Source organism: Somniosus microcephalus, unplaced genomic scaffold, assembly GCF_052327205.1.
Source record: "Somniosus microcephalus isolate GS21.2 unplaced genomic scaffold, FLI_Smic_1.0 unresolved_chr7, whole genome shotgun sequence".
NCBI lineage: Eukaryota > Metazoa > Chordata > Chondrichthyes > Squaliformes > Somniosidae > Somniosus > Somniosus microcephalus.
In genome coordinates, this window is record NW_028225185.1 from 27,269,364 (window position 1) to 27,291,282 (window position 21,919).

Below are 21,919 nucleotides of genomic sequence, written 5' to 3' on the forward strand. Positions count from 1 at the left end.
AGAGAGTATGTGTGAGAGAGAGAGAATGTGTGAGAGAGTGAGAGAGTGTGAGAGAGAGAGTGAGCGAGAGTGTGTGAGAGAGAGAGTGTGTGAGAGAGTGTGTGAGAGAGAGTGTGAGAGAGAGAGAGAGTGTGTGAGAGAGAGAGAGAGAGAGCGAGAGAGTGTGTGAGAGAGTGAGAGAGAGTGTGTGAGAGAGAGAGTGTGTGAGAGAGTGTGTGAGAGAGAGAGAGTGTGTGTGTGTGTGAGAGAGTGTGTGAGAGAGAGTGTGTGTGTGAGAGAGAGTGTGTGTGAGAGAGTGTGAGAGAGAGTGTGTGTGAGAGAGTGTGAGAGTGTGTGTGAGTGTGTGAGAGAGTGTGTGTGTGAGAGAGTGTGAGAGAGTGTGTGTGAGAGAGAGTGTGTGTGAGAGAGAGTGTGTGTGAGAGAGTGTGTGTGAGTGTGTGAGAGAGTGTGTGTGAGAGTGTGTGTGAGAGAGAGAGAGAGTGAGCGAGTGTGTGTGAGAGAGAGTGTGTGTGAGAGAGAGTGTGTGTGAGAGAGTGTGTGTGAGTGTGTGAGAGAGTGTGTGTGTGTGAGAGAGAGTGTGTGTGTGAGAGAGTGTGTGAGAGAGAGTGTGTGTGAGAGAGTGTGAGAGAGAGTGTGTGTGAGAGTGTGTGTGTGAGAGAGAGAGAGAGTGAGCGAGAGAGTGTGAGAGTGTGAGAGAATGTGAGAGTGTGTGTGTGTGTGATTGTGTGAGAGAGAGTGTGTAAGAGAGAGAGTGTGTGTGAGAGAGAGTGTGAGTGAGAGAGTGTGTGTGAGAGAGAGTGAGAGAGAGCGAGATTGTGTGGGTGTGAGAGTGTGTGTGTGAGAGTGTGTGTGTGTGATCCCACGGCCACTATTGGAAGAGCAGGGGGGAGTTCTCCCCGGTACCCTGGGGCCAATATTTATCCCTCAACCAACATCACAAAGAAATAGATTTTCTGGTAATTAGAAGAGGGAAGGCTGAGGGGTGACATGATAGAGGCCTTTAAGATTATGAAGGGGTTCGATAGGGTAGACTTAGAGATGATGTTTACACTTGTGGGGAGATCAGAACTAGGGACCGTCAATAGAAGACAGTCACTAATAAATCCAATGGGGAATTCAGGAGAAACTTCTTTCCCCAGAGAGTGGTGAGAATGTGGAACTCGCTGCCACAGGGAGTGGTTGAGGTGAATAGCGGAGATACATTTAAGGGGAGGCTGGATAAACACACGAGGGAGAAAGGAATACAAAGATGGGAGGGAAAGCAATGAGTGAGGAGGACATAAAAAACCTGCAAAAGGACATAGACAGGCTAAGTGAGTGGGCAGAGATTTGGCAGATGCAATATAATGTTGGAAAGTGTGAGGTTATGCACTTTGGCAGAAAAAAATCAAAGAGCAAGTTATTATCTAAATGGAGAGAAACTGCAAAGTACTACAGTACAAAGGGATCTGGGGGTCCTGGTGCATGAAACACAGAAGGTTAGTATGCAGGTACAGCAGGTGATCAGGAAGGCCAATGGAATCTTGGCTTTTATTGCTAGGGGGATGGAGTATAAAAACAGGGAAGTCTTGCTGCAGTTATACAGGGTATTGGTGAGGCTACACCTGGAATACTGCGTGCAGTTTTGGTTTCCATATTTAAGAAAAGATATACTTGCTCTTGAGGCAGTTCAGAGAAGGTTCACTCGGTTGATTCCGGAGATGAGGGGGTTGACGTATGAGGAAAGGTTGAGTAGGTTGGGCCTCTACTCATTGGAGTTCAGAAGAATGAGAGGCGATCTTATCGAAACATATAAGATTGTGAGGGGGCTTGATCGGGTGGATGCGGTGAGGATGTTTCCACTGATGGGTGAGACTAGAACTAGGGGGCATAATCTTAGAATAAGGGGCTGCCCTTTCAAAACTGAGATGAGGAGAAACTTCTTCACTCAGAGGGTAGTCAATCTATGGAATTTGCTACCCCAGAGAGCTGTGGAAGCTGCAACATTAAATAAATTTAAAACAGAGATAGACAGTTTCCTAGCAGATAAGGGAATTAGGGGTTACGGGGAGAGGGCAGGGAAGTGGATGTGAGTCTAGATTCGGATCAGCCATGATCCTATTGAATGGCGGAGCAGGCCCGAGGGGCCGTATGGCCTACTCCTGCTCCTACTTCTTATGTTCATATGTAGAAGGATCTGCTGATGGGCTGAGATGAAGAGGGGCGGGAGGAGGCTCGTGTGGAGCATAAACACAGGCACAGACCAGATGGGCCGAATGGCCTGTTTCTGTGCTGTAGATTCTACGTAATTATCACATTGTTGTTTGTGGGAGCTTCCTGTGCGCAAATTGGCTGCTGCGTTTCCGACATCACAACAGTGACCACACTTCAAAAAAAGTGGTTCATTGGCTGTGAAGCGCTTTGGGATGTCCTGAGGTGGGGAAAGGCGCTGGAGGAACACGAGTGACCTAAGAAAACTACTAGGCACTTGGTCTAAGCGTTAAACAAAGCTTTAATCAACTGTTTTACAACATGGAGGTCTAGTTGTGTCCTTCACTAGTTCCTGTTAAAGAATGTCCTGAGCAAGCTGGGCCCGTGCCCGAGTATTTATACTCTCCCTGGACAGCGCCACCCGCAGGCCGGCCAGTATTATTACATAAGTCATTTCCGCATGAATGACTAGATTCATGTCAGTGAGTCTGTCTTTATTTCACTCCGCACTATCTCCTCGTGGTCAGTGACAGGTCAGAATCCTGGAGCAGTTCGCCTGGCTGCTTCCTCACTTCGAGTAATGCGTGAGGTGGGGGAGGTGGGGTGGGTTGAAGAGAAAGTGGTGAGGGCTCTAGGATTACCCCTCGCGCCCACCACCCCCCCCCCACCGCGTTGGGTGGGGGGATGGGGAATCAGCCAAGGCTCCCGCCCCCTGATCAGTAACCCGCTGCCTCCCTGCTGGAGCGAGCACGATCGTGCGGACGTAAGGGTAGGGACAGGACCAGGCTTTGGCTGTGATGCCGATCACAGTCGAATAACCTACGAAGACTTAAATCACTGGTCTGGCCCCAGTTGGAGTATTGTGTCCTATTCTGGGCACCTCACTTTAGGAAGGATGTCAAGGCCTTGGAGAGGGTGCAGAGTGGTTTGACCAGAATGGTACCAGGGATGAGGGACTTCAGTTACGTGGAGAGACTGGAGAAGCTGGGATTGTTCTCCTTAGAGCAGAGAAGGTTAAGGGGAGATTGACCAGAATGGTACCAGGGATGAGGGACTTCAGTGATGTGGAGAGACTGGAGAAGCTGGGGTTGTTCTCCTTAGAGCAGAGAAGGTTAAGGGGAGATTGACCAGAATGGTACCAGGGATGAGGGACTTCAGTTACGTGGAGAGACTGGAGGAGCTGGGATTGTTCTCCTTAGAGCAGAGAAGGTTAAGGGGAGATTGACCAGAATGGTACCAGGGATGAGGGACTTCAGTGATGTGGGGAGACTGGAGAAGCTGGGATTGTTCTCCTTAGAGCAGAGAAGGTTAAGGGGAGATTGACCAGAATGGTACCAGGGATGAGGGACTTCAGTGATGTGGAGAGACTGGAGGAGCTGGGATTGTTCTCCTTAGAGCAGAGAAGGTTAAGGGGAGATTGACCAGAATGGTACCAGGGATGAGGGACTTCAGTGATGTGGGGAGACTGGAGAAGCTGGGATTGTTCTCCTTAGAGCAGAGAAGGTTAAGGGGAGATTGACCAGAATGGTACCAGGGATGAGGGACTTCAGTTACGTGGAGAGACTGGAGGAGCTGGGATTGTTCTCCTTAGAGCAGAGAAGGTTAAGGGGAGATTGACCAGAATGGTACCAGGGATGAGGGACTTCAGTTACGTGGAGAGACTGGAGGAGCTGGGATTGTTCTCCTTAGAGCAGAGAAGGTTAAGGGGAGATTGACCAGAATGGTACCAGGGATGAGGGACTTCAGTGATGTGGAGAGACTGGAGAAGCTGGGATTGTTCTCCTTAGAGCAGAGAAGGTTAAGGGGAGATTGACCAGAATGGTACCAGGGATGAGGGACTTCAGTGATGTGGAGAGACTGGAGAAGCTGGGGTTGTTCTCCTTAGAGCAGAGAAGGTTAAGGGGAGATTGACCAGAATGGTACCAGGGATGAGGGACTTCAGCGATGTGGAGAGACTGGAGAAGCTGGGGTTGTTCTCCTTAGAGCAGAGAAGGTTAAGGGGAGATTTAATCGAGGTGTTCAAAATCATGACAGGTTTTGATGGAGTAAATAAGGAGAAACTGTTTCCAGTGTCAGGAGGGTCGGTAACCAGAGGACACAGATTGAAGATAATCGGTAAAAGAACCAGAGGGGGAGATGAGGAGAATGTTTTTTACTCAGCGAGTTGTTGTGATCTGGAACGCGCTGCCTGAAAGGGCGGTGGGAGCAGATTCAATAGTAACTTTCAAAAGGGGGAATTGGAGAAATACTTGAAGGGGATAATTTTGCCGGGCTGTGGGGAAAGAGCAGGGGGGGGAGTGGGACTAATTGGAGAGCTCGTTCAAAGAGCCGGCACAGGCACGATGGGCCGAATGGCTTCCTCCTCCTGTGCTGTGCCAGTCTATTCAGTTCACTCAGACACTGCAGATCGGGCACCTGGGTGAGGTACCGGGGGGGTGCGAATCCCAGCGGAAATATTGACGGGGAAAGTCTTGAATTTCTGTCCGGGGATCGATATTGAATGGGCTGTCAGTGCCGGTCGGAAGCCTGGCATTGTGTGTGGGGGCATTGTTGCTTTAAGCAGAGGGAAGGGGAGGGAGGGGAAGGTTGTCGAGCAGGCAGATCTCGCGGGACTCGGCATGTTTCCTGTCAGTCTCACACAGCTGATGAAGAGCACACGTGGAGGCAGCCAGTGAGTGGTGTGGCTTCCTCCCCAGACAGGCAGGGCAGACAGACAGACAGACAGAAGACGATGGGCTCCAGCTCCATCCTTGACAGTGCCAGAGAGCAGGCTGCGCGGGACAGCACCCGAGGGGGAAGGACGGGAGCGAGACCCCCCACCCAGCCCTCACCCAGACAGTAAGAATTCAAGTTCTCCGAGGAGATCTCCTTCGATATTGCAAAGTTCTTTCAAAAGTCACCTCTGTGCATGTTTTTCCCCCTGTGCATCAAACTCGTTGTAAGGACGTGATCCACTAACCGGGGTCGGGACTGTGGTCAGTGAAAGCCCTTTAATTTATTCTTTTACTTATTATATTTATCACGAGCCCATAATCCAGGTCAGCGCTTCCCAGTGCAGTACTGAGGGAGAGCCGCACTGTCGGAGGGGCAGTACTGAGGGAGAGCCGCACTGTCGGAGGGACGGTGCTGAGGGAGCGCCGCACTGTCGGAGGGGCGGTACTGAGGGAGTGCCGCACTGTCGGAGGGGCGGTACTGAGGGAGTGCCGCACTGTCGGAGGGGCGGTACTGAGGGAGCGCCGCATTGTCGGAGGGGCAGTACTGAGGGAGCGCCGCACTGTCGGAGGGGCAGTACTGAGGGAGCTCCGCACTGTCGGAGGGGCAGTACTGAGGGAGCATTGCACTGTCAGAGGGGCAGTAGTGAGGGAGAGCCGCACTGTCAGAAGGGCAGTACTGAGGGAGCGCCGCACTGTCGGAAGGGCAGTACTGAGGGAGCGCCGCACTGTCGGAGGGGCGGTACTGAGGGAGCGCCGCACTGTCGGAGGGGCAGTACTGAGGGAGCGCCGCACTGTCGGAGGGGCGGTACTGAGGGAGCGCCGCACTGTCAGAGGGGCAGTACTGAGGAAGCGCCGCACTGTCGGAGGGGCAGTACTGAGGGAGCGCCGCACTGTCGGAGGGGCAGTACTGAGGGAGCGCCGCACTGTCGGAGGGGCAGTACTGAGGGAGCGCCGCACTGTCGGAGGGGCAGTACTGAGGGAGCGCCGCACTGTCGGAGGGGCTGTACTGAGGGAGCGCCGCACTGTCGGAGCGGCAGTACTGAGGGAGCGTTGCACTGTCGGAGGGGCAGTGCTGAGGGAGCGTTGCACTGTCGGAGGGGCAGTGCTGAGGGAGCGTTGCACTGTCGGAGGGGCTGTACTGAGGGAGCGCCGCACTGTCGGAGCGGCAGTACTGAGGAAGCGTCGCACTGTCGGAGGGGCAGTGCTGAGGGAGCGTTGCACTGTCGAAGGGGCGATACTGAGAGAGCGCCGCACTGTCGGAGGGGCAGTACTGAGGGAGCGTTGCACTGTCGGAGAGGCAGTACTGAGGGAGCGTCGCACTGTCGGAGGGGCAGTACTGAGGGAGCGCCGCACTGTCGGAGGGGCAGTACTGAGGGAGCGTTGCACTGTCGGAGGGGCGGTACTGAGGGAGCGCCGCACTGTCGGAGGGGCAGTACTGAGGGAGCGCCGCACTGTCGGAGGGGCAGTACTGAGGGAGCGTTGCACTGTCGGAGAGGCAGTACTGAGGGAGCGCCGCACTGTCGGAGAGGCAGTACTGCGGGAGCGTTGCACTGTCGGAGAGGCAGTACTGAGGGAGTGCCGCACTGTCGGAGGGGCAGTACTGAGGGAGCGTTGCACTGTCGAAGGGGCGATACTGAGAGAGCGCCGCACTGTCGGAGAGGCAGTACTGAGGGAGCGCCGCACTGTCGGAGAGGCAGTACTGCGGGAGCGTTGCACTGTCGGAGAGGCAGTACTGAGGGAGCATTGCACTGTCGGAGAGGCAGTACTGAGGGAGCATTGCACTGTCGGAGGGGCAGTACTGCGGGAGCGTTGCACTGTCGAAGGGGCAATACTGAGGGAGCATTGCACTGTCGGAGGGGCAATACTGAGGGAGCGTTGCACTGTCGGAGAGGCAGTACTGAGGGAGCATTGCACTGTCGGAGGGGCAGTACTGAGGGAGCGTTGCACTGTCGGAGGGGCAGTACTGAGGGAGCGCCGCACTGTCGGAGGGGCAGTACTGAGGGAGCGCCACACTGTCGGAGGGGTAGTACTGAGGGAGCGCCGCACTGTCGGAGGGGCAGTACTGAGGGAGCGCCGCACTGTCGGAGGGGCAGTACTGAGGGAGCGCCACACTGTCGGAGGGGTAGTACTGAGGGAGCGCCGCACTGTCGGAGGGGTAGTACTGAGGGAGCGCCGCACTGTCGGAGGGGTAGTACTGAGGGAGCGCCACACTGTCGGAGGGGCAGTACTGAGGGAGCGCCGCACTGTCGGAGGGGCGGTACTGAGGGAGCGCCGCACTGTCGGAGGGGCGGTACTGAGGGAGCGTTGCACTGTCGGAGAGGCAGTACTGAGGGAGCGCCGCACTGTCGGAGAGGCAGTACTGAGGGAGCATTGCACTGTCGGAGGGGCAGTACTGCGGGAGCGTTGCACTGTCGGAGGGGCAGTACTGAGGGAGCGCCGCACTGTCGGAGGGGCGGTACTGAGGGAGCGCCGCACTGTCGGAGGGGCAGTACTGAGGGAGCGCCGCACTGTCGGAGGGGCAGTACTGAGGGAGCGCCGCACTGTCGGAGGGGCAGTACTGAGGGAGCGCCGCACTGTCGGAGGTGCCGTCTTTTGGATGAGACATTGAACCGAGGCCCCTTCTGCCCTCTCTGGTAGATGTACCACGGCCACTATTGGAAGAAGAGCAGGGGGGAGTTCTCCCCGGTGTCCTGGGGCCAATATTTATCCCTTAACCAACATCACTAACAACAGATGATCTGGTCATTATCACATTGCTGTTAGTGGGATCTTGCTGTGCATGAATTTCCATGGCCACAACTCGTCCGACAGGTGACAGGGATTGGGAACCTGTGCCCTGCTGGTGGAGCTACAATAAACCCAGATGGTGGGGGTCAGCAGGCTATTCAACACAGGGAAGCATCATCGCCAAGCCTCAATCCTGTCCAATTGTCGTGCGCCTACCTTGGCTGAGATCATTAGCGGAACCCGTCGATTAAACCGTCCCGGTGCGTAGGGGGCGGTGCATTCATCCACTGAGACATTAAGGGCAGCCTCAATTGAAATCCCTCCGTGGCCCTCCTCTCCCCTCTCTCTATCTCTGTAACCTCCTCCAGCCTCTACAACCCTCCGAGATCTCCGCGCTCCCCCAATTCTGGCCTCTCGCGCATCCCCCCCCCCCCCGATTTCCATCGCTCCGCCATTGGCGGCCGCGCCTTCAGCCGCCTGGGCCCCCAAGCTCTGGAATTCCCTCCCTAAACCTCTCCGCCTCTCTCTCTCCTCCTTTAAGACGCTGCTTAAAACTGACCTCTTTGACCCAGCTTTTGGTCGCCCGTCCCTTGACGTGAATCAGTCATTCATGAAATAATACTGAGCGACCTGCGGGTGGCGCTGTCCAGGGAGAGTATAAACACTCGGGCACGGGCCCAGCTTGCTCAGGACATTCTTAACAGGAACTAGTGAAGGACACAGCTAGACCTCCATGTTGTAAAACAGTTGATTAACGCTTTGACCAAGTGCCTAGTAATTTTCTTAGGTCATCCCTAATATCTCCTTGTGGCTCGGTGTCTGGTTACACTCCTGTGAAGCATTTTACTACATTAAAGGCGCCGGATAAATATAGGTTGTTCTTGGAAACTTTATAGAGTTTTTCTGTCTCCTTCGGAGGCCCCGCTCTTTGTCTTGGGGCTCCCTCACCTTCAGCCCCGTGCCTCGGCCGGCCGAGAGGACTCAGGCTGGTGAACCCACCCCCCGCCCTCCCCAGGCCTCCGCTCGGCCACACCAAAGCCCACCAGCTGTAGGCTGAGGTTTGAACATGGGCCTTTCCTGGCCAGTATAACTCGTGGTCACAGCAAGGAGGGTGGCGAGTTCTCGTTCTCTCTCTCCGTGTCTCTCTCTCCCCCACTCTGTATCTCTACCCCAGTGGAGGCTCAGTCGTTGAGTATATTCAAGGCTGAGATCGAGAGATTTTTGGACTCTAGGGGAATCTGGGGATCGGGCGGGAAAGTGGAGTTGAGGTCGAAGATCAGCCGTGATCTTATTGAATGGCGGAGCAAGCTCGAGGGGCCGAATGGCCCACTCCTGCTCCTAGTTCTGATGTCAAACCCCTCCATGGCCTGGCCCCCCTTCCCCATCTCTGTAACCTGCCTCTCCATGTCTCTATCTGTGTGTGTGTGGCTCTCTATCTCTCTCTGTCACTGTCTCTCCCTCTGTCTCTCTGTGTCTCTCGCTCTGTCTCTCTCTCTCTCTGTCTGTCTCTCTCTCACTCTGTCTGTCTCTCTCTCTGTGTCTCTCGTTCTGTCTCTTTCTCTCGCTGTCTCTCTCTCGCTGTCTATATCCAATCTCCCCTCTTTCCTCCGCCCCCTTGGTCCTCCCTCTCTGTCTGGAGAGGCTGGGCCTCTGCTCAGCTCAGCTTCTCGCAATGCCCTGAGTGGAAACAATCTAACTGGACTCTGGCGACCATGCGGGATGCAATTCAAGCAGTGGGTGCCGTCCCATATTTAGATCAATACTCGCCCTCGAAGCAGGGGTCAGCGCGTGTCCCGATTCAGGGCCGGCCCCATACGCAGCAATCAGTCAATCGTCTTGGGAAACTGTGCTTGTAACTACATCATGGATTACAGTTAACAATCAGAACAAATGCTTTACTTTATCAAGAGTTACTGTTTATTCACTTGGGTTAACGAGGGTTTGCACAGTTCGAATGGAATGACCAGAAGGTTAAAAGAGCATTAACCAAATAACAGAGATCGTCAATCCCTGCAGTTCCCATCCTGTAGACACCGACACTCCCCGGGGTACGGGTCCCACAGACACTGACTCTCACTGGGGTACGGGTTCCACACACACTGATTCTCACTGGGGTACGGGTTCCACACACACTGACTCTCACTGGGGTACGGGTCCCACACACACTGACTCTCACTGGGGTACGGGTCCCACAGACACTGACTCTCACTGGGGTACGGGTTCCACACACACTGACTCTCACTGGGGTACGGGTTCCACAGACACTGGCTCTCACTGGGGTATGGGTTCCACAGACACTGACTCTCCCTGGGGTATGGGTTCCACAGACACTGACTCTCACTGGGGTACGGGTTCCACACATACTGACTCTCACTGGGGTACGGGTCCCACAGACACTGACTCTCACTGGGGTACGGGTCCCACACACACTGACTCTCACTGGGGTACGGGTCCCACACACACTGACTCTCACTGGGGTACGGGTCTCACACACACTGACCCTCACTGGGGTACGGGTCACACAGACACTGACTCTCACTGGGTTACGGGTCCCACACACACTGACCCTCACTGGGGTACGGGTCCCACAGACACTGACTCTCTCTGGGGTACGGGTCCCACACACACTGACTCTCACTGGGGTACGGGTCCCACAGACACTAACTCTCACTGGGGTACGGGTTCCACAGACACTGACTCTCACTGGGGTACGGGTTCCACAGACACTGACACTCACTGGGGTACGGGTTCCACACACACTGACTCTCACTGGGGTACAGGTTCCACACACACTGACTCTCACTGGGGTACGGGTGCCACAGACACTGACTCTCACTGGGGTACGGGTTCCACAGACACCGGCACTCCCCGGGGAATGGGTCCCACAGACACTGACTCTCACTGGGGTACAGGTTCCATAGACACTGACTCTCACTGGGGTATGGGTTCCACAGACACTGACTCTCACTGGGGTACGGGTTCCACAGACACTGACACTCACTGGGGTATGGGTCCCAGAGACACTGACTCTCACTGGGGTACGGGTTCCACAGACACTGACTCTCACTGGGGTACGGGTTCCACAGACACCGGCACTCCCCGGGGTATGGGTCCCACAGACACTGACTCTCACTGGGGTACGGGTCCCACAGACACTGACTCTCACTGGGGTACGGGTTCCACACACACTGACTCTCACTGGGGTACGGGTCCCACAGACACTGACTCTCACTGGGGTACGGGTCCCACAGACACTGACTCTCACTGGGGTACGGGTGCCACACACACTGACTCTCACTGGGGTACGGGTGCCACAGTCACTGACTCTCACTGGGGTACGGGTGCCACAGACACTGACTCTCAATGGGGTACGGGTGCCACAGTCACTGACTCTCACTGGTGTACGGGTTCCACAGGCACTGATTCTCACTGGGGTACGGGTTCCACAGACACTGACTCTCACTGGGGTACGGGTTCCACAGACACTGACTCTCACTGGGGTACGGGTTCCACAGACACTGACTCTCACTGGGGTACGGGTTCCACAGACACTGACTCTCACTGGGGTACGGGTTCCACAGACACTGACTCTCACTGGGGTACGGGTCCCACACACAGTGACTCTCACTGGGGTACGGGTTCCACAGACACTGACTCCCACTGGGGTACGGGTTCCACAGACACTGACTCTCACTGGGGTACGGGTTCCACAGGCACTGATTCTCACTGGGGTACGGGTTCCACAGACACTGACTCTCACTGGGGTACGGGTTCCATAGACACTGACTCTCACTGGGGTACGGGTTCCACAGACACCGACTCTCACTGGGGTATGGGTTCCACAGACACTGACTCTCACTGGGGTACGGGTTCCACAGGCACTGATTCTCACTGGGGTACGGGTTCCACAGACACTAACTCTCACTGGGGTACGGGTTCCACACACACTGACTCTCAGTGGGGTACGGGTTCCACAGACACTGACTCTCACTGGGGTACGGGTTCCACAGACACTGACTCTCACTGGGGTACGGGTCCCACACACAGTGACTCTCACTGGGGTACGGGTCCCACAGACACTGACCCTCACTGGGGTACGGGTTCCACAGGCACTGATTCTCACTGGGGTACGGGTTCCACACACACTGACTCTCACTGGGGTATGGGTCCCACACACACTGACTCTCACTGGGGTACGTGTTCCACAGACACTGACTCTCACTGGGGTACAGGTTCCACACACACTGACTCTCACTGGGGTACGGGTCCCACAGACACTGACTCTCACTGGGGTACGTGTTCCACAGACACTGACTCTCACTGGGGTACGGGTTCCACACACACTGACTCTCACTGGGGTACGGGTTCCACAGACACTGACTCTCACTGGGGTACGGGTTCCACAGACACTGACTCTCACTGGGGTACGGGTCCCACACACAGTGACTCTCACTGGGGTACGGGTTCCACAGACACTGACTCCCACTGGGGTACGGGTTCCACAGACACTGACTCTCACTGGGGTACGGGTTCCACAGGCACTGATTCTCACTGGGGTACGGGTTCCACAGACACTGACTCTCACTGGGGTACGGGTTCCATAGACACTGACTCTCACTGGGGTACGGGTTCCACAGACACCGACTCTCACTGGGGTACGGGTTCCACAGACACTGACTCTCACTGGGGTACGGGTTCCACAGGCACTGATTCTCACTGGGGTACGGGTTCCACAGACACTAACTCTCACTGGGGTACGGGTTCCACACACACTGACTCTCACTGGGGTACGGGTTCCACAGACACTGACTCTCACTGGGGTACGGGTTCCACAGACACTGACTCTCACTGGGGTACGGGTCCCACACACAGTGACTCTCACTGGGGTACGGGTCCCACAGACACTGACTCTCACTGGGGTACGGGTTCCACAGGCACTGATTCTCACTGGGGTACGGGTTCCACACACACTGACTCTCACTGGGGTATGGGTCCCACACACACTGACTCTCACTGGGGTACGGGTCCCACAGACACTGACTCTCACTGGGGTACGTGTTCCACAGACACTGACTCTCACTGGGGTACGGGTTCCACACACACTGACTCTCACTGGGGTACGGGTTCCACAGACACTGACTCTCACTGGGGTACGGGTTCCACAGACACTGACTCTCACTGGGGTACGGGTCCCACACACAGTGACTCTCACTGGGGTACGGGTTCCACAGACACTGACTCCCACTGGGGTACGGGTTCCACAGACACTGACTCTCACTGGGGTACGGGTTCCACAGGCACTGATTCTCACTGGGGTACGGGTTCCACAGACACTGACTCTCACTGGGGTACGGGTTCCATAGACACTGACTCTCACTGGGGTACGGGTTCCACAGACACCGACTCTCACTGGGGTACGGGTTCCACAGACACTGACTCTCACTGGGGTACGGGTTCCACAGGCACTGATTCTCACTGGGGTACGGGTTCCACAGACACTAACTCTCACTGGGGTACGGGTTCCACACACACTGACTCTCACTGGGGTACGGGTTCCACAGACACTGACTCTCACTGGGGTACGGGTTCCACAGACACTGACTCTCACTGGGGTACGGGTCCCACACACAGTGACTCTCACTGGGGTACGGATCCCACAGACACTGACTCTCACTGGGGTACGGGTTCCACAGGCACTGATTCTCACTGGGGTACGGGTTCCACACACACTGACTCTCACTGGGGTATGGGTCCCACACACACTGACTCTCACTGGGGTACGTGTTCCACAGACACTGACTCTCACTGGGGTACAGGTTCCACACACACTGACTCTCACTGGGGTACGGGTCCCACAGACACTGACTCTCACTGGGGTACGTGTTCCACAGACACTGACTCTCACTGGGGTACGGGTTCCACACACACTGACTCTCACTGGGGTACGGGTTCCACACACACTGACTCTCACTCGGGTACGGGTCCCACCGACACTGACTCTCACTGGGGTACGGGTTCCACACACACTGACTCTCACTGGGGTACGGGTTCCACAGACACTGACTCTCACTGGGGTACGGGTTCCACAGACACTGACTCTCACTGGGGTACGGGTTCCACAGACACTGACTCTCCCTTGGGTACGGGTTCCACAGTCACTGACTCTCACTGGGGTACGGGTTCCACAGACACTGACTCTCACTGGGGTACGTGTTCCACAGACACTGACTCTCACTGGGGTACGGGTTCCACAGACACTGACTCTCACTGGGGTACAGTCCCACAGACACTGACTCTCACTGGGGTACGGGTTCCACACACACTGACTCTCACTGGGGTACGGGTTCCACAGACACTGACTCTCACTGGGGTACGGGTTCCACAGACACTGACTCTCACTGGGGTACGGGTCCCACAGACACTGACTCTCACTGGGGTACGGGTTCCACAGACACTGACTCTCACTGGGGTACGGGTTCCACAGACACTGACTCTCACTGGGGTACGGGTTCCACAGGCACTGACTCTCACTGGGGTACGGTTTCCACACACACTGACTCTCACTGGGGTACGGGTTCCACAGACACTGACTCTCACTGGGGTATGGGTTCCACACACACTGACTCTCACTGGGGTACGGGTTCCACACACACTGACTCTCACTGGGGTACGGGTCCCACAGACACTGACTCTCACTGGGGTACGGGTTCCACACACACTGACTCTCACTGGGGTACGGGTTCCACACACACTGACTCTCACTGGGGTACGGGTTCCACACACACTGACTCTCACTGGGGTACGGGTCCCACAGACACTGACTCTCACTGGGGTACGGGTTCCACACACACTGACTCTCACTGGGGTATGGGTCCCACACACACTGACTCTCCCTGGGGTACGGGTTCCACAGACACTGACTCTCACTGGGGTACGGGTCCCACACACACTGACTCTCACTGGGGTACTGGTCCCACAGACACTGACTCTCACTGGGGTACGGGTTCCACACACACTGACTCTCACTGGGGTACGGGTCCCACACACACTGACTCTCACTGGGGTACAGGTTCCACAGACACTGACTCTCACTGGGGTACGGGTCCCACACGCACTGACCCTCACTGGGGTACGGGTTCCATACACACTGACTCTCCCTGGGGTACGGGTTCCACAGACACTGACTCTCACTGGGGTACTGGTCCCACAGACACTGACTCTCCCTGGGGTACGGGTCCCACACACACTGACCCTCACTGGGGTACGGGTTCCACAGACACCGACTTCTCACTGGGGTACGGGTTCCACAGACACCGACTCTCACTGGGGTACGGGTTCCACAGACACTGACTCTCTCTGGGGTACGGGTTCCACAGACACTGACTCTCACTGGGGTATGGGTTCCACAGACACTGACTCTGACTGGGGTACGGGTTCCACAGACACTGACTCTCACTGGGGTACGGGTTCCACACACACTGACTCTCACTGGGGTATGGGTTCCACAGACACTGACTCTGACTGGGGTACGGGTCCCACAGACACTGACTCTCACTGGGGTACGGGTTCCACAGACACTGACTCTCACTGGGGTACGGGTTCCACACACACTGACTCTCACTGGGGTACGGGTTCCACAGACACTGACTCTCCCTGGGGTACGGGTTCCACAGCCATAATGGGTTGCCATTATTAGAAGACTGTCACTAATAAATCCAATCGGGAATTCAGGAGAAACTTCTTTACCGAGAGAGTGGGGAGAGTGTGGAACTCGCTACCACAGGGAGTGGTCGAGGTGAAGGAATAGAAGGATCTGCTGATCGAGGGGGGATGAAGTAGGGGTGGGAGGAGGCTCATGTGGAGCATAAACACTGGCACGGACCAGTCGGGCGGAAGTGGCCTGTTTCTGTGCTGTAAATACAAAGTTCTTTAATACAAGTCCTCTCTACATTTCCTCAGAGATCTCTGCGCTCCTCCAATCCTGGCCTCTTGAGCATCCTCCTTGATTTCCATCACTCCACCACTGGCGACCGCGCTGGGTCCTAAGCTCTGGAATTCCCTCCCTAAACCTCTCCGCCTTTAAGACGTTCCTTAAAACCGACCTCATTGACCCAGCTTTTGGCCACTGTCCCTAATATCGGCTTATGTTGCTCGGTGTCAAATTTTTGTTTGATTTACGCTCCTGGGACGTTTTACGACATTATAGGTGCTGGATAAATGCACGTTGTTGCTGCTGTCGTAGGCGATGGTCGAAATGTGTTGAACTTATTGTCGTGTGCGGCTCGGGCGCTTCCGCAGGGATAGCTGTTCCAGGAAGCGGAAGCTGTAGTGGAATTGCAGAGCGTCGCAGATCTTTGAGCAGAAGTGACCGGAGAGCCGCCCAGGGAGGAGGCCCCACTCGTCCAGGGGCTGGTCCAGCATCTTCAGGCCGACGAAACCGGCGCAGGAGGCCACGGCCAGCGCCAGGTGCCGGCGCGAGGCCCTGTCGCCCAGCTGGGACTGAGCCGCCAGCCCGGCCATCACGGCCGCCAGCACGTGGCAGCCCAGCGCCAGCTCGAAGCCCCGGCAGTGGGCCAGCGCCAGGCCGTAGCTGGCCAGCGAGGCAGCCTCGGCGGCGAGGGGGAGGAGGCCGGCCGGGCCGGGCGCCCCGAGGAGGTGGGCCGCCCACACCGGCACCCAGGCGAAGATGGGCAGCGTGATCCACTGGTCGAGCACGGCCGAGCGCTGGTTCTGTCTGGCCATCCGGGCCCACTGCACGGGCCCGTAGCCCAGCGCCATCCAGGCCAACGCGTCCTTGTGATAGCCATCTCCCGCCGCCGGCTTCTTGCGCAGCCAGTGGACTCCGACCGCGATGTAGCCCAGGTTGACCAGCGAGTTGCACGGCATGGCGAGGAAGCGGGGCAGCCAAGGCACCGGCTGCTCGGCATAGTGCTCGTAGCCCAGCTCGGCGCAAACCTCATCGAACAGGCCGGTGGCGATCGCGGCGATGCACAGGCCGTAAATCAGGAGGACGTGCTGCAAGGCCCTTCTCTTAGCCTCTGTCATCTCGAGGAGCGGGATCAGCTGCTTCAAGCTTTCGACCTTCCTTCCTTCCGCTGTGGGTGCTGGTTTAACATTCAATTGCAACAGAACTGTGGGATTGATGCCAAGGGGTCAGATTACCGCCCTCTTCCGCTCTTAAAGCAACTCCGTCTTGCACTGAATTACAGTCTACCCACCCTTAGAGTGATCCCAGAACCGAGAGGTTACTGAAAGGCGGAACAGGCCGGGGGCTCTTTTTTCTCGAAAAGAGAAGGCTGAGGCGGGGGGGGGGAGACCTGAGAGAGGTCGATAAAATTAGGAAAGGTACACGTAGAGAAGATGTTTCCAGTCGTGTGGGGGGAGACCAGAACTAGGGGCCATCAATATAAGAAAGTCACCAATAGATCCAATCGGGAATTCACAGAATCACAGAAACCCCACAGTGCAGATAGAGGCCATTTCGGCCCATCGAGCCTGCACCGACACATATCCCACCCGATCCCCGTAACCCCTACACCGACACATAGCCCACCCTATCCCCGTAACCCCACATATTTAATCCCCCTAACACTAAGGGTCAATTTATCATAGCCAATCAACCTAACCCGCACATCTTTGGACTGTGGGAGGAAACCGGAGCACCCGGAGAAAACCCACGCAAACACGGGGAGAATGCGCAAACTCCACACAGACAGTCACCCGAGGCCGGATTCGAACCCGGGTCCCTGGCGCTGTGAGGCAACAGTGCTAACCAGGAGAAACTTCTTTCCCCAGAGAGTGGTGAGAATGTGGAACTCGCTACATAGAAACATAGAAGATAGGAGCAGGAGTCGGCCATTCGGCCCCTCGAGCCTGCTCCGCCATTCGATGCGATCATGGCTGATCATCCAAATTCAGCACCCGGTCCCTGCCTTCTCCCCATATCCCTTGATCCCTTTAGCCTTAAGAAATATATCTAACTCCTCCTTGAATATATTTAATGAATTGGCCTCAACTGCCTTGTGTGGTAGAGAATTCCACAGGTTCACCACTCTCTGGGTGAAGAAATTCCTCCTCATCTCTGTCCTAAATGGCTTACCCCTTATCCTTAGACTGTGACCCCTGGTTCTGGACTCCCCCGCCATCGGGAACATCCTTCCTGCATCTAGTCTGTCCAGTCCTGTTAGAATTTTATAAGTTTCAATGAGATCCCCTCTCATTCTTCTAAACTCCAGTGAGTATAAGCCCAATCGACCCAATCTCTCCTCAACCACAGGGAGTGGTCGAGGCAAATAGCGGAGATGCCTTTAAGGGGAAGCTGGATAAACACAGGAGGGAGAAAGGAATAGAAGGATATGGTGATGGGGTGAGATGAAGAGGGGCGGGAGGAGGCTGGTGTGGAGCAGGAACACCGGCACGGACCAGATGGGCCGAATGGCCTGTTCCTGTGCTGTACGCTCGATGTCAATCAGAAGAGGGTTTTTTTTCCCCTTCCCATTACAAGACCCCTTCGCTGCTTCATTTCATTTGAATGTTTTTTAAATTTCTAGTGTTCCTCCCCTCCCTGACTCGCAGCGGGGGATACGGGCGGCGGCCGCCCTCTCACACCTTTGCCCCGGCCGGTGCCCGTCCTCACTGCGCGATGCCAGGCCGGGCCCTCTCCCCGACCCGCGGCCGGCCGGCACGCGTATCCGTGGAGGCCACAGGACAAAGAGCAGTCCCGTCCAGATTTATTCCCCCCCCCTTCTTACATTAATAAACTAGCAGGGGAGCCCGGCGTTGCCAGGGCAATTTTGGGCCGCGCGGTCTCTGTCCCCCTGTGTGTCCCCCCTCTCTGTCCCTCTCCTCGTCTCCCTGTGCTGTCCTCTCCCTCCCTCCCCTCTCCCTGCCTAGCACCTGAGGCCCGGTGCCGTTGTGATAGCGGCCGTGCGGGGCCTAGCGGTTGAGGCACGGCCGGGCTGTCGGGCCGAGACGGACCCGAGCTGAGCTCCCCCGCGGATGGCGCGGCTGACGGCCGACCGCTGTGTGTGTCGGGCCGAGCGGTTGCGAGGCACGGCCCGAGTGAGCCCAACTTACCTGCCGCTCCGGCGGGGCGGGATCGGGAGCCGGAATGTGGGGGTTTGTTTTGCTGCTGCTGTCCCTGTGGGGATGGAAAAAATGGCGGCGAAGTTTAGGGAGACTGGAGGATTAGGACCTGCCCGTGACGCACTGATTGGTCAACCATCAGGTGAGTGAACTGTAGGATTGGTCAAGCAGCACGTCAGTCAACGCTAATGACAGGTAGGATTTTTGAGCCTTTTTTGTATATTGTCATAACAATTTTTGTGTGATGAAAAAGTAAATACACCTACGAGAGTCCCCTAATGATAAGCTTTCTTTTGATATAACATATGTGTAGGTACGCTCTATAACTTTTGATTGTATAGCCGGACAGACAGAGAGACAGACAGACAGAGAGACAGACAGAGAGACAGAGAGACATACTGTTTTATGTATATAGATATTCATTCTCGGAGCCGCTGTCGAGGCCTCACTACCCTGAGGAGGTGGTGGTCGGGCGTCCCCTTGGACCTCTGCCGTCCGTGAGCTGAGGGTGTTCGGTACAAGATTGACCCAGCCACGAATCACTCGGGTATTTCATTGTGTGAAGATCTTTCAACAACATGATAAAGGGTCTTCAAGCTGCAAGTCCTCACTTTCCCCACTCTTTCCCTTACTCAATCATGCTTGCTTTGCCTTCGCTCCCTCCCCTCTCTCTCAATTCATAGAAAAATAGGAGCAGGAGTCGGCCCTTCGAGCCTGCTCCGCCATTCAATATGATCAGGGCTGATCCTCTATCTCAATACCATATTCCCGCTCTCTCCCCATACCCCTTGATGCCTTGTGTCTAGAAATCTATCTATCTCCTTCTTAAATATATTCAGTGACTTGGCCTCCACAGCCTTCTGTGGTAGAGAATTCCACAGGTTCACCCACCCTCTGAGTGAAGACATTTCTCCTCATCTCAGATCTAAATGTTCTACCCCGTATCCTGAGACTGTGACCCCCCCGTTCTAGACACCCCCCAGCCAGGGGAAACACCCTCCCTGCATCCAGTCTGTCTAGCCCTGTCAGAATGTTATACGTTTCAATGAGATCCCCTCTCATTCTTCTAAACTCTAGTGAATACAGGTCTAGTCGACCCAATCTCTCCTCATATCGACAGTCCTGCCATCCCAGGAACCTGTCTGGTGAACCTTCGCTGCACTCCCTCTATGGCAAACATAGAAAGATAGAAGATAGGAGCAGGAGTAGGCCATTCGGCCCCTCGAGCCTGCTCCGCCATTCAATGCGATCATGGCTGATCATCCAAATTCAGTACCCTGTCCCTGCTTTCTCCCCATACCCCTTGATCCCTTTAGCCTTAAGAAATGTATCTAACTCCTTCTTGAATATATTTAATGAATTGGCCTCAACTGCCTTCTGTGGTAGAGAATTCCACAGGTTCACCACTCTCTGGGTGAAGAAATTCCTCCTCATCTCAGTCCTCAATGGCTTACCCCTTATCCTTAGACTGTGACCCCTGGTTCTGGACTCCCCGACCATCGTGAACATCCTTCCTGCATCTAGTCTGTCTAGTCCTGTTAGAATTTTATAAGTTTCAATGAGATCCCCTCTCATTCTTCTAAACTCCAGCGAGTATAAGCCCAATCGACCCAATCTCTCCTCATACGTCATTCCTGCCATCCCAGGTATCAGCCTGGTGAATCTTTGCTGCACTCCCTCCATGGCAAGATCATCATTCCTTAGATTAGGCGACCAAAACGGCACACAATACTCAAGGTGTGGTCTCACCAAGGCCCTGTACAACTGCAGCAAGACATCCTTGTTCCTGTACTCGAATCCTCTCGCTGTGAAGGCCAACATACCATTTGCCTTCTTAACCGCCTGCTGCACCTGCATGCTTACCTTCAGCGACTCGTGCACAAGGACACCCAGGTCTCGTTGCACTTCCCCTTCTCCCAATCTATTGCCATTCAGATAATCTGCCTTCCTGTTTTTGCCACCAAAGTGGATAACCTCACATTTATCCACGTTATATTGCATCTGCCATGCTTCTGCCCAATCACCCAACCTGTCCAAATCATCCTGGAGTTTCTCGGCATCCTCCTCACAGCACACACGCCCACCCAGCTTTGTGTCGTCTGCAAATTTGGAGATATTACATCTAGTTCCCTCGTCTAGATCATTAATATATATTGTGAATAGCTGGGGTCCAAGGACCGATCCCTGCGGTACCCCACTAGTCACTGCTTGCTACTCGGAAAAAGACCCATTTATTCCTTTCTTCGGGAAGGAGATTCATGCCTCGTTTCTCTCACGGTTGAGTGGTTGAGGTGAAGAGCAGAGATGCATTTAAGGGGAAGCTGGATAAACACAGGAGGGAGAAAGGAATAGAAGGAGATGGTGATGGGGTGAGATGAAGAGGGCTGGGAGGAGGCTGGCGTGGGGCAGGAACACCGGCACGGAGCAGTTGGGCCGAATGGCCTGTTTCTGTGCTGTAAATACTCTAAGTTTACTTTGTGTCGCTGGACAAGGTAAGCAGACACAGACTGAGCTCCACTCGCCCGACGGTGAGAGGGAAGAATCGTGGGTTGTCGAGCAATCCTAGCCAGCGCTGTACACCGATGGTGGCAAGCGGGTCGCCGGCTGGATTTTGATACTGGAGGCGTGTAGGAGGCGGGACTACAACTTTCGGGGTTGTAGTCCCGCCTCCATTGAGTTGTGGCCAACCCACGCGATTTTCCCTTGATTGACCTTGTTGAGCTCGCCCAGCGGGCCCAGCAGGCCAATTAAGGGCCACCCGGCAACAGGTGAGGTCACAGATTGACATTTCATCTGTCAAGAGCTTTTGACAGATGAAATATCAGCGTTTCACAGCTGTTTGAAGCTGTCAAACACTGACAATCTGTACACTAAGTTAATTCCTTCCTCTCAGGCTGATTTAGAGATCTCCCCGGAACAGAAAGCTGAATGCTGCAACTTTTGACAGCTGGCGGCCATTCTGCTTTCTGTGTCGGTGAGATGAGGGACTCCCGAGACCTGAGGGAAGGAAGGCGGTAAAGGTAAGTAAAGGTAAGTAAAACTTCTTTAAACACTTTACACACACCAAACACACTTACCTCTGCACTCATGCACCCATCACTCGCCTGAACACCGGACATCTCGACCCCTCCAAGCCCTTCACCCCGACGGTCCGCCTCGCTAACTTGGCGTGGTTTGGAGCCGTCGGGAATCCCGCACTTCAG

The 21,919-nt window shown here is 55.4% G+C and overlaps 2 protein-coding genes across 2 annotated transcripts in view; both read right to left on the reverse strand.

Annotated features, from left to right (window-relative positions):
* The window catches only part of LOC147086661 (uncharacterized), a 730,919-nt gene that overhangs the window by 702,878 nt on the left and 6,122 nt on the right, over positions 1 to 21,919 (reverse strand). The window lies entirely within an intron of this gene.
* tmem187 (transmembrane protein 187) lies at positions 15,173 to 16,889 on the reverse strand. The gene has a single exon (XM_085978799.1). It carries the CDS (start codon positions 16,674 to 16,676, stop codon positions 15,897 to 15,899), a length of 780 nt encoding a protein of 259 aa, XP_085834925.1. The 5' UTR covers positions 16,677 to 16,889; the 3' UTR covers positions 15,173 to 15,896.